At 41.7% G+C, this 13,958-nt stretch overlaps 1 protein-coding gene across 8 annotated transcripts in view; it reads left to right on the forward strand.

The window, feature by feature from the left end:
- Positions 1-13,958, forward strand: part of ube2f (ubiquitin-conjugating enzyme E2F (putative)) — a 207,775-nt gene that overhangs the window by 141,924 nt on the left and 51,893 nt on the right. For all 8 annotated transcript variants that reach the window (XR_011886412.1, XM_072261430.1, XM_072261428.1 and 5 more), the window contains 2 exons: positions 3,525-3,595; positions 5,286-5,343. Coding sequence is in view for 7 of the 8 variants with exons in the window: in XM_072261430.1 (XP_072117531.1) it covers positions 3,525-3,595; positions 5,286-5,343 (129 nt within the window). In the remaining variant the exon portion in view is untranslated. The remainder of the gene's footprint in view (positions 1-3,524; positions 3,596-5,285; positions 5,344-13,958) is intronic.

A 13,958-nucleotide genomic window follows, 5' to 3' on the forward strand; every position in this document is an offset into this window, starting at 1 on the left:
CCATCCCTCCGCCTCCTGTCTTCTCCTAATATTTTGGATCTCCCCCCTCCCCATCCCACTTTCAAATCTCTTACTAGCTCTTCCTTCAGTTAGTCCTGACGAAGGGTCTCAGCCCGAAATGTCGACTGTACCTCTTCCTAGAGATGCTGCCTGGCCTGCTGCGTTCACCAGCAATTTTGATGTGTGTTGCTTACGTCAGACTGCTGTTTATTGACTACAGCTCAGCGTTTAACACAATCATTCCTATAGTTCTGATCAAAAGCTCAAAACATCTCCACCTTTCTGATAATCAACGCAGGCACACCTCAAGCATGTGTGCTTAGCCCACTGCTGTACTCTCCCTACAACCATGACTATGTGGTTAGGCACAGCTCAAATGCCATCTATAAATTTGCTGATGACACAACTATTGTTGGCAGAATCTCAGATGATGATGAGAAGGTGACAGCTAGTTGAGTGGTGTTGTAGCATCAACCCTACACTCCAAATGTACTGTGGAGAGCGTTTTAACTGGCTACATCACCATCTGGCATTGGGGGGGGCGGGTATTGGAACTGCAGAAAGTTGTGAACTCAGCTCCATCATGGGCACTAGCCTCTCCAGCATCCAGGATCCAAGACATCTTTAAGGAGCGATGGTGACATCCATAATTAAGGACACCTGTAACCCAGGATATGCCCTCTTCTCATTGCTACCATCAAGGAAGGAGGTACAGGAGCCTGAAGGTACACAGTCATTGATTCAGGAATTGTTTTTTTCCCCTCCGCCATTAACTTTCTGAATGGACCTTGAACCCAAACAGTTGGTCATTCTGCACTCTCGGGCCGGGGCCCGACTGCTTCGATACCCTCTCGGGCCCGGGACCCACCACCTTGATTTTCAGGGATGCATGGTACTTACCTCAAGAGTGCAGAGGGAATTCAGATTGGAGATTTTTGAGGCTTTGTTGATCGTGGTGTGAGACATAGAGAAGTATCTGTGTAATGAAGTGGTAATGAGGGGCTCATGTTCAGTGATACACTAACTTTGTGTATTTCAGATATGATTTGCATCCCATATTATGCTTTCAGACTTCAAAATTGCATTTAAGTACTTAGTGCCCTAAATAACAGTCATCTGTTTCGTACCTAGTCTGGTAATGTATAGTACAGCACAGCAACAGACCATTCAATCCACAATGTTGTGTCAAACCAGCTAAAAAAGCGAAGCAAAAACACCCAAACACTAATCCCTCCTACCTACACAATGTACATATCCCTCCATCTCCCTTACAACTATATGCCTATCTAAACATCTCTGACGAGCCTCTAATGTATTTGCCTCTACCACTATACCAGGCAGCACATTCCCCTTATCCACTACTCTCTGAGTAAAAGAACTTGCCCCTCACATCTCCCTTGAACCTACCTGCACTCACTTTCAATGCATGCCCTCTGGGATTAGACATTTCAATCCTGAAAACAAGTACTCTCTGTCTGCTCTACCTATGTCTCTCATGATCTTATAAATCTCTATCAGCTCTCCCCTCAGCCTCCATTGCTCCAGAGAAAACAACCAGAGTTTATCCTGCCTGTGAAATCTGGCCAGCAGGCCTGCAGATAATTGATATAATCAGCACAGAATCCACTTGCATTTTTATCTAATGTTTGTCAAGTTTTGTGGGTAGTCAGGGTTACTGGTCTGAATAAGATTAGATATAACTGGAATCATGTTGAATGTTATTGTAAGATTAATTCATATAATGCTTTCAGTAGCTCAATGATTCTTAGTTATATTTCATGTTGAAGGTGGTTAAAAATTTCCTCTTAACATGAGGGACCTAGTTCAGATCTACTAATTAAATCTTTATTACAGTAAAGTGTAATTTCTCTGTATGAGAGCCCCTGTGCTTTGTACCATTGTTGAGATGTAGGAGCATATCTGCTAGTAAGCTGTAAATGCCAATTAAAGGACGTAAATCTGTAGCAAAGAGTTGTCTCCAGCGTGTCCAGTTAAAGGCAGATTGGAATCTGAATCCAATAGTTTATTTAAATTGACCCCATCAACGGGTAAAAAAAAAATTCTGGGGAAGTTGATGATAGAAGGTAGGACTGAATTGTTGATGCCAGATGAGAGACGGATAGGGCAGGGGAGGTTGTGAGAATATGGAGAGTTCAGGGAAAGGATAATGAGTGAATAGATTGAGGGAATGGAGATGAAGTGGCTGCTGATTCCAAATGTGAAACAATAGATTGTGGAGGAGGCTCTGAATAATTGATGATAGCGATGGATTGAAACAGAGACTGAGGAGTGAGTTGAGATTTTTCCATCTTGACTTCTCTGGGCTACCCCAAAACTTACTATATCTGTTGGTTTGATTTCCACATATTTTAACAATGGGATTTAAACTCTTGGCCTTTGGATTGTGTGTGACTGTGGTACTGTACCTTTTTAACACTTTATAAATTATAACAGGGCTTGAGAAGTCAATGTCAGTCTGTGCGTTAAGCAAATTTCAAACTTCATTTCAGCTCCCAACTTGTGGGACACTGTAGAATACACTTGTTCTGTTTTGTAAATCAAAGATTTATTTTAGAGGAAGACATATCATTGAAAGCAGAGACACAAGAAACTGCAGGTGCTGGAATCTGGAGCAAAATCGAGTTTGGTCTCTAAGCTAAGGGATCAGCACCATATGCAATAGATGAGATCTAATGTAGACTAGGCAACCACTTTGCTAAACATTTATCTCCATCTGAGGGATGACTGGTGATTTTGGAATGATTCTCAATTGTGATTAAGATAAAGATGTGGGAGTGACCCAGTTAGTTGTTGTGAATCTGATCCTGGTTATTCCTGGGAAAATGGGATTGAGCTATTAATATGTTTTGTAGGTAGTAGCAACATTTGTATGGTCACTGTGTTCATATCTGAACAGGCACAGGTTCCTCTGCAGTGCCCCAGTGATACTTCTGGGAAATTTACTGTGAAATTATTAACTCCCAGAATAATTATCTGGTAAATGGGCCCATTCATTCTTCCCACTCAGGAATTCATCGATATGGCAAATCCCTGGTGATGAAGGGGGCAGAAGTTCATGTGAAGCATGAACTGCAAAACTTTTCTTGTTATCTCAAATAGAGGAAATTCCTGTTAGAGAATGGCCATGTAGTTCAGCTTTTCGGGAGATTGGTATGCAGTACTGTAGCAGCACCTGTTACTCATACGCTAACATCTTTAGTATTGTTTTAGCAAGCATCGTCCTTGGTTTATTATATTTCTCTGCTTCCTTTCACTCTTGATTACTCAAGTACAGTTTGAATACATAGTATTGAAGATGCTGGTTTGTTGAATGTTCTCACTGGTTCTAATGCACTAGCAATCATGGCTTGCCCATTCATTACTGTCCCTAAACTGGCACTCATTTTCCATTTAATGGATTTTTCCTTAAAATAGCAATATGAATGCAACAAATTCCCTATTTCATTCATCACCAGGATGTTGGCTGATCAATTTTAAAAGCTTTCTTTTCCCTTTTCTTTCAGCCTCCCAAGGTAAAATGTTTAACAAGAATTTGGCACCCCAATATCACTGAGACGGGAGAAATCTGTTTAAGGTATGACTTGCTTTGAAAAGGACTGTAATATGCTGTTAGAGTTCATGAGAAGACTCACAATATAATTAGTTGCCTTGAGGTCCTTAAAGTTTCTATAATTCATTTACTCAGAAGTTTTGTTTCTTAAAATGATTGCTGTATACAGGAGTTCTGGAAACGGTTTTGAATGGCTTATGTTTATTCTCTGAGACCAACCGAATTGATGATTTGAGATGAGGTCTAGTGATATAGCAGCAAAGCATTAAGCTCCCTGAGAGTTTTTTTTGCCTCTCAGTGAGTTTCTGGATGATTACCTCCATGTACCAGTACTTGTTCCATGCTCTTTTATACTTGTGATTAACAAAATCTGTTTAAGTTCACAACTGATTGTTATTTCCAAAGGAAGTTCACTAATTTCTGCTATCCTAAAATGCACTATAGCTTTACTTCTGAAAGATCTCATTGTTTCTTATTTTAAATCTCCTCCAGGGCTATAATATCTTTCCTGCATTGTAGCTGAAGTTCTCAGTCAGTGAGAATGGTTCTGATACGGATAAGTTTCAGCCATAATGAGATGGATTCATCACCTCCAATTTAGTCATTGGGGTTTCTTGAAGTTAGAAAATTGTTCATGTTCATAATTTTTCTGACAGGGATGCATTCCGCCATAAATGCAATACATCATGTTTTCCCTGCTTTATAAGGGCAGCTCTCAGTTTTTCTGTAATTAATGCTTAAACTCTATGAGATCAGCAAGAATATTTTATTCCTTTGTATAAAATCACACTAGGATGCTTACATGGTTCCGTGTCCTCAAAGTCTTCAAGTTTATTTGACTGTGAGGTCCTCTGTTTGTCAGGGTTGACCATGGATGTTGCATGCCAGTTGTCTGTGTGATATGCAAACCATGGCAGTACGAGACAGAGAGCAACTGTTCCCCTTGCCACCAAGCTGATAAATCCAAAGGAATGGCAGAAACTGATACAAATTGCCAGCCAGTGTTGAACTCAACGAGGGCTGCCTAGGGAATCCAGCTTCAAATTTTCTTTGGGGTTTACTCCCGAAGCTTTCCCCATGAGCAGGCATAGCTGCAAGGCAACAGAAGTTTCAGACTAGAGTTTTCCCTCGCCTAGATGAGCTGCCTACCATAGCTACTTACCTGCCCAAAGTGACTGGTTTTAAGGCACCAGTAGCGTACCTTTGCCCTTTCTCCTGTCGGTAGATATGGGACTGCCATGTTTGTAGCTAAGCCAAGTATGAAGGCCAGGAACTGGACTTCATTGTCGAAGGCTATTTGAGATGCACACCATTGGAAGCATTTAATGGGAGCATATCCCCATTACCACCCCTGGCTATGACAACCCTAAGGAACTATGAACATCTGACAATGAAAGAAATCAATTCTCAATAACACTTTTAAACCCTTAAAGACAAATCAATTGCTTTCAAAGTTTTAGTACTTTATTCATTTGCTTCTGTGTTTTAATTCCTGTAACATACACTTAATAACTTTAAAGAAAATTTAAGAGACAAGTGGCTACTCTGATCGAAATATTATGGTGTTGTGTGAGAAATAGTTGAGATCCACTCCAAAACCAGATGCAGTGAATCCTGTTGTCAGGTTTAGTTGTGGAGTCATCTCCTGTAATGAAATGCTGTCAACCTCTTTGCTGTACCCTCTGCCTGCTGAAACCTTGCTTGTGTTTTGCAGCTTGCTGAGGGAACATTCGATCGATGGCACAGGCTGGGCTCCAACTAGGACTTTAAAGGTACTCTTATGATTGAGAACAACTAGTTATTTTTTTTTCTCCCCTCCCTCTCCCCTTCCTCTCCTCTCCCCCACCCCTCCCTCTTCCCCTCCCCTCCCCCACCCCTCGCTTCCTCCCCCTTGCTCCTCCCCCACCCCCCTCGCCCCCCCCTCCGCTCCTCTCACTCTCTCTAAGTTTACCCTGGGAGTACTAAGCAACATGGTAACATGGAGCTGCTGTGCAGTTTTGATCAAACTGAAATCTGTTCAGTCCCATACTGTAGTAGTAGTACAGGTCAAGGGTAGATTTTCTTGCTGGGCTAAACCACTTTAATATCTCTGCATGGTAGATAGTTCATTTAAGTCTGACCAAGCTCCACTTCAGACAAAACTGTAAGTAATGGGAACTCAGAGCAGAGCATAACAGGACAAAAGTCAGACAAACTTGTGAGAGTTGTAATCTTCATCTTGTAGATATTGAGTCCTATAGGGTTAGTGCTTGGTAGTGAGAGGTCATTAATCTATGTAACAAAGCCAACCACAAACTTGACAAAACTGAAATGTGGAGAATAACAGAAACACAGGATGTGGTTAGAAATTTACGGAATTTGGGCAGTAATTTGGACACACATAAATATCAGAAGCATGCGGTGTATGAAATTAGAGAGGTCAGAAATTCACTGTAGTTTCATCTTTCTTCTCATTCCCTCTGATTCACCATAGGCACGCTTCTGGTGCCTTTCAAAGCTAATTGTGCGAAAGCCTGGCTTGTCAAGCTGCCAGAGTCGTTAATTTGAAGATAATGATATAACTTTGATGTGGAAACTGTGGTGTATGTATTGCTAATTTAGTGAAAACTCCTACTAAATATATTGAAAAAAAGCTTAGCTTACATTAACGTGTGAACCACTGAGAAAATAAATGACTTTCAATCCATCACTTTTGTCCTGCTATACTCTACTCTGCTTTCAATTTTGGTCAGGCTTAAATGGACTATCTACCATCCAGAGATATTAAGGTGGTTCTGCCCAGAAAGAAAGTCTAACCTTGACTTTGTACTACTAGTCCTTAATAGTTAGATTTATTTAAGCTGAATTTAACTTTGTAGCAATAGATAGATAGATTGAGCCCCTCTATTTGACCATCTGGGCCATTTTCTTTTACTGCTTCCCCTTCCATAAGGTACTCACTATCCACTGTATAAAGAAGTTATGTCTCAAGTATTTTTAAAATATCTCCCCTCTGTCCTGTCCCGCTATTCCCCAAAACTCATCAGTGCCCTGTCATTTGCTGATAAGTCCTACTATGGTTTCACTGTTGAAAATAATCACCTCACACTTATCTAAGTTGAAATTCATTTCTCTAACTGATCAATATCTCTTTGCAATTCATTGTAACCTGCTTCACCATCAAAAAGACTCTCTAATTTAGTGTCAGCAGAAAAATTACTAATCATGCAATGTACACTCACATCCAAATCATTTACATACATAATGATTAACATAGGTCCCAACATTGACCTTTGCTCTCTTCATTAGTCACAGTCCTCCAATCGGAAAATCAAACCTCAACCATGACTCTCTACTTTGAGGAAATTTTGAATCTACCTCATTAGTTCCCACTGAATCCTATGCCTTCCAGATCAGCCTACCATGATGAATTTTGTCAAAAGCCTTATTAAAATTAATGTAGACAACATCTACTACCCACCCTTCATCTATCCTCTCAGTAAGCTATTCACAAAAAACTCCGAAAGACTAAGCAGCTATGAACTCCCATGCACAAAACCATGCTGACTATTCCTGACCGGCCCCTGATTATGCAAGTAAAGGTAGATCTTGTTCCTCAGAATTCCATCCAGTATCTTCCCTCCAACTGAAGTCGGGCTTCAAAAAAAATAACTCTTCTCTTCTTTCCAGAAAAGAGGCCTGTCCCCTTCCACCACCACTACCACTCTCCTCCATCTGGTGAAACTGATCCTCACCCTCAACAATTTCTCTTTCAGCTCCTTTCACTTTCTCCAAACCCAAGGTGTAACCATGGGCACCCACTTGGGTCCCAGTTATGCCTGCCGTTTCGTTGGCTATGTAGAACAGTCCATGATCCGACCCTACACTGGAAATGATCTCCAACTCTTTCTGTGCTACATAGACGACGGCATTGGTGCTATTTCATGTTTCCACGCTGAACTCATCAGTTTATTCAACTTTGCCTCCAACTTCCACCCTGCCCTCAAATTTACTTGGTCTATCTTGGACACCTCTCTCTCCTTTCTTGATCCACTGTTCACTGATGTTTTACAGTATAAGCTTACCGACTCTCACAATTATCTTGATTATTCCTTTTTTCATCCTGTCACTTGTAAAAATGCTATTCCCTTTTCTGTTTCTCTGTCTCCACCACATCTGTTCTCAAGATGAGACTTTCTGTTCCAGAATGTTTGAGATCTCCTCCTTCAAAGAATGTGGTTTCTCTTACTCTACCATTGATACTGCTTCACCTGCATCTCCTCCATTTCCCAGGCATCTGCTCTCACCCCATCTTCCTGCTGCCAAAGCAGGGATGGTGTTCCTCTTGTGCTTACCTTCCACCCTTGTCACATCATTCTCCATAACTTTCTCCATCTTCAACAGGATCCTACCACTAAGCACATCTCCACACCTCCACCACTCTCCACATCCCACGGGATTTGCTCTCTATGCGACTCCCTTCTCCACTCATCTCTCCCCACTGATTTCTGTCCTAGCACTTATCTCTGCAAGCAGGACAAATGCTACATCTGCCTCTATAACTCCTCCCTCGGCACTGTTCAGGGCCTGAGAGGTCACCCATTTTAATTCTACTTCCCATTCCCATTCCAACATGTCAGTTCATGATCTGCTGTACGATGAGGCCACTCTCCGATTGGAAGAGTAGCATCCCATGTTTTGACTGGGTAGCCTCCAACCTGATGATATGAACACCGATTTCACTAACTTTAGGTAATTTCTTCCCCTTTCTCCTTCTCTCTTTTTCCATTCCCCATTCTAGCTCCTCTCCTTCCCCTTCTCTTCACCTGCCCATCACCTCCCTCTGTCCCCTCCCCCTGTCCTTTCTTCCATGGTTCACTCTCCTCTCCAATCAAATTCTCCTTCAGCCCTTTATCTCTTACAGAGCTATCACCTCACAACTTCTCACTTCATCCCCACCCACCTACCCCTTCACCTGATTTCATCAGCTTGTTCTCTTTCCTCTTGACCCCCTCCCCCCAACACCTCCTTATTCATTAAGGGATTCATTCATGCCCAGCTGCCTAAATGTGATATATCCTTCCTTCCTTTTTCTCGAGCAGAACCTTGATATCTTTCGTCAGTCAGGCTTCACTGGACTTGGTACATCTACCCTTCACTCTTAACAGGAAAGTGCTACTCCTGGACTCTTAATATGACCACTTTAAAAGTCTGTCACTTACCAACTGATCCTTTGCCTTTAAATAAGGTCAGCCAGTTGAAACCAGCTAAATCTTCTCAAAAATGTGTAAATGTTCTCAAAGCTGGTCCTTTTCCAGTTCAGAACTTTAACCTGTGGCCTGTACCATCTTTTTCTATGACTGGTTTAAAACTAATAGAATTGTGGTCACTGGACCCACATTGCTCTTCATCTGCCACTTCAGGTGCTTGGCCCACCTCATTCCCCAAGAGGAGGTCCAGTATTGCTCCTTCCCCAGTATTCATACTCTATGTATGTGTGAGGAAACTGTCTTGCATGCATCACACAAAATCTGCCCCATCCAGGCCCTTTGCACTCTGAGTGGCCACAATGATACTAGAAAACAGAAATCTCCCACTAGCTCTACCCTTCTAGTAGCCTCATTTGATGATCACCCAGGAATATGCTCTCTAAGCACTATCTCCTTTTCAAAAAAAAGCAATACCTCTTCCACTCCTACCTGTTTCTTTGTCACGCCTAAAATATACTAGACCACTGAGTTGGTAGTCCTGCCCTTCTCTCAGTCACTTTTCTGCTATGGCCAATCTCTAGAGGCAATCCACGTCCTTAGTTTGTTCACATTTGCCTCAGAGTCAGCTTCGGACTTAGATTTATGTATCACATGTACATTGAAACATACAGTGACATGTGTCATGAATGTGCTGGGGCATCCCACAAGTGTCACCACACATTGGGAAATGATTTTTTTGGTGGGAATGATGCCTGTATTGTACAGTTTGTTACTTGAGAAAGACACATGGGGTATATTTACTGTTGTCATTGGCAAACAGTTTTTGTGTCGCACCTAAAAATAGCTTCATGATAAATGTCACCTTGGCATTTTGTTGTGGCCATGGCATTTTGTGAGCACTTGTGATCAGTAGCCACAGAGCCAAGAAACTGGTGCAGTGTTCACTGTGGCATAATTGTATGCCAGATGGAAAGCACAAGGGGGGTTGACTTTTGATTTATTTCCACATTATCATGTATAAAACCTTAACAGACTGCAGTTGGCTCCACTGCTTAAGCAATTCACTAAGAGTCTGCAGAGTAGTATTGCAACATCTGCCACGATACATGATCCTGTGCCTGAAATAACTGAGCCATTCCATTGCAGGCAGTTAATCAAATCTATTGGGGTATAGTTCTGCCTTTTAAAATTGTATCCCTTGCTGAGAAATAATCCTGAAGGCATCTTCAGCTGACACAAAGCTTCTATTTATGTTGCTTCTTTGTTCTGGAAAAGCTCATCAATTCAATCAATGGCAGTTTAGTGTTTTGGGTACAGGCCATTAACCTGTAGCTGTTGAAGGATATCCTGCTAAAATGTATCCTGCCTTTTATCAGGTTTTGGTAGGCAGCTTTCTTTTCATTGTTGTTTTGATGCCAGATTTGCATCATTTTTATTTGAAATTATTCGAGTAGTGTATTTGAAGCTTTGTAATTTGCAGTCAAATTGGGTATTTTTTAAAATTAATTTTTTATGCATTTCTACAAGAAACTACAGAAGGAGAACCCAACAACAAAATGGAGATTTATATAGTGCGAAACAAACAAATCCAATATGTAATTCATAACAATAAAACAAGTACCCAAAAGAGAATTATGTAAAATTAGTATCCACCCCAACCTCCCACTGAAAAAAGAAAAACCCAGGCCAACCATTGTGCATATAAAAGAAAAAAAACCTATCAGAGCATTCAGCCCCAGAGAACTGTAAATATAAATGCCAACTACCAAAAATGTAATGTAATTCACAACAAAAAAAACGTATAACTTACAAAAAAAAAAGCTGGAAGTAAGGGATTGTAGCATACACAAAAAAAAGGATAAACTTACCCTGAAGAAGAATTGTGAAAATATTCAAGAAAAGGTCCCTACACCTTATGAAACTTTATGTCCGAATTGAGAAGTGAATAATTAATCTTTTCGAGGTCTAAACAGGCCATAATATCTATCACTAAGCCATTGAGCGTGAGTGGGTGGAACAACATCTTTCCACCTAAGGAGAACCAACCGTCTAGCCAAGAGAGAGGCAAAAGATAATGTTCGGCATTTAGTCGGACTCAGGAAGTTGGCTAAATTTATTAAGAAGTGAAAACATAGAAACATACAAAATAGGTGCAGGAGTAGGCCATTCGGCCCTTTGAGCCTGCCCCGCCATTCAGTACGATCATGGCTGATCATCCAACTCAGAACCCTGTACCAGCCTTCCCCCCATACCCCCGATCCCTTTAGCCACAAGGGCCATATCTAACTCCCTCTTAAATATAGTCAATGAACTGGCCTCAACTGTTTCCTGTGGCAGAGAATTCCACAGATTCACCACTGCCTGTGTGAAGAAGTTTTTCCTAATCTCGGTCCTAAAAGGCTTCCCCTTTATCCTCAAACTGTGACTCCTTGTTCTGGACTTCCCCAACATCGGGAACAATCTTCCTGCATCTAGCCTGTCCAATCCCTTTAGGATTTTATATGTTTCAATAAGATCCCCCTTCAATCTTCTAAATTCCAACGAGTATAAGCTTAGTCGATTCAGTCTTTCATCATATGAAAGTCCTGCCATCCCAGGAATCAATCTGGTGAACCTTCTTTGTACTCCCTCTATGGCAAGGATGTCTTTCCTCAGATTAGGGGACCAAAACTGCATACAATACTCCAGGTGTGGTCTCACCAAAGCCTTGTACAACTGCCGTAGTACCTCCCTGCTCCTGTACTCGAATCCTCTTGCTATGAATGCCAGCATACCATTCGCCTTTTTCACCGTCTGCTGTACCTGCATGCCCACTTTCAATGACTGGTGTATAATGACACCCAGCTGTCGTTGCATCTTCCGTTTTCCTAATCGGCCACCATTCAGATAATAATCTGTTTTCCTGTTTTTGCCACCAAAGTGGATAACCTCACATTTACCACATTAAATTGCATCTGCCATGAATTTGCCCACTCACCTAACCTATCCAAGTCACCCTGCATCCTCTTAGCATCCTCCTCACAGCTAACACTGCCACCCAGCTTCAGGCCATCCGCAAACTTGGAGATGCTGCATTTAATTCCCTCATCTAAGTCATTAATATATATTGTAAACAACTGGGGTCCCGGCACTGAGCATTGCGGTACCCCACTAGTCACTGCCTGCCATTCTGAAAAGGTCCCGTTTATTCCCACTCTTTGCTTCCTGTCTGCCAACCAATTCTGTATCCACATCAATACCTTACCCCCAATACCGTGTGCTTTAAGTTTGCACACTAATCTCCTGAGTGGGACCTTGTCAAAAGCTTTTTGAAAATCCAAATATACCACATCCACTGGTTCTCCCCTATCCACTCTACGAGTTACATCCTCAAAAAATTCTATGAGATTCGTCAGCCATGATTTTCCTTTCACAAATCCATGCTGACTTTGTCCGATGATTTCACCGCTTTCCAAATGTGCTGTTATCACATCTTTGATAACTGGCTCTAGCATTTTCCCCATCACCGATGTCAGGCTAACCGGTCTATAATTCCCCGGTTTCTCTCTCCCTTCTTTTTTAAAAAGCGGGGTTACATTAGCCACCCTCCAATCCTCAGGAACTAGTCCAGAATCTAAAGAGTTTTGAAAAATTATCACTAATGCATCCACTATTTCTTGGGCTACTTCCTTAAGCACTCTGGGATGCAGACCATCTGGCCCTGGGGATTTATCTGCCTTTAATCCCTTCAATTTACCTAACACCACTTCAGTTCCTCCATCTCACTTGACCCTCTGTCCCCTACTCTTTCTGGAAGATTATTTATGTCCTCCTTTTTGAAGACAGAACCAAAGTAGTTATTCAATTGGTCTGCCATGTCCTTGCTCCCCATAATCAATTCACCTGTTTCTGTTTGTAAGGGACCTACATTTGTCTTAACCAATCTTTTTCTTTTCACATATCTATTAAAGCTTTTACAGTCAGTTTTTATGTGCCCTGCCAGTTTTCTCTCATAATCTTTTTTCCCCTTCCTAATTAAGCCCTTTGTCCTCCTCTGCTGGACTCTGAATTTCTCCCAGTCCTCAGGTGAGCCACTTTTTCTGGCTAATTTGTTTGCTTCTTCTTTGGAATTGATACTATCCCTAATTTCTCTTGTCAGCCACGGGTGCACTACCTTCCTTGATTTATTCTTTTGCCAAACTGGGATGAACAATTGTTGTAGTTCATCCATGCGATCTTTAAATGCTTGCCATTGCATATCCACCGTCAACCCTTTAAGTGTCATTTGTCAGTCCATCTTAGCTAATGCACGTTCATACCTTCAAAGTTACCCTTCTTTAAGTTCAGAACCTTTGTTTCTGAATTAACTATGTCACTCTCCCTCTTAATGAAGAATTCCACCATATTATGGTCACTCTTACCCAAGGGGCCTCTCATGACATGATTGCTAATTAACCCTTCCTCATTGCTCAATACCCAGTGTACTTTGCTCTCTAGTTGGTTCCTCGACATGTTGGTTCAAAAAACCATCCCGCATACATTCCAAGAAATCCTCTTCCTCAGCAACTTGGTTCACCCAATCTATATGTAGATTGAAGTCACCCATTATAACTGCTGTTCCTTTATTGCACGCATTTCTAATTTCCTGTTTAATACCATCCTGAATCTCACTACTACTGTTAGGTGGCCTGTACACAACTTCCACCAGCGTTTTCTGCCCCTTAGGGTTATGCAGCTCTACCCATATCGATTCCACATCCTCCCGGCTAATTTTCTTCCTTTCTATTGCATTAATCTCCTCTCTAACCAGCAATGCTACCCCACCTCCTTTTCTTTCATGTCTATCCCTCCTGAATATTGAATATCCCTGAATGTTGAGCTCTCATCCTTGGTCACCCTGCAGCCATGTCTCTGTGATCCCAGCTATATCATATTCATCAATAACAATCTGCTCTTTTAATTCATCCACCTTGTTATGAATGCTCCTTGCATTGACACACAAAGCCTTCAGGTTCCCTAACGCGGTCCCTTAGGAGCTGCATCTCAGCGCACCTGGCGCAGATGTGGACGTCCAGGAGGCTTGGAGACTCCGGGGCCTCCCACATCCGGCACCAAGAACAACAAACTGCCCTCACACTCATATACACACACAAAACATTGAGGGTAAGGAGGTAGTCAGGTTTATACTTTATAGTTTATTGTCGCCAAACAATTGATAC

This window comes from Mobula birostris, chromosome 6 (assembly GCF_030028105.1).
Source record: "Mobula birostris isolate sMobBir1 chromosome 6, sMobBir1.hap1, whole genome shotgun sequence".
Taxonomy (NCBI): Eukaryota; Metazoa; Chordata; class Chondrichthyes; order Myliobatiformes; family Myliobatidae; genus Mobula; species Mobula birostris.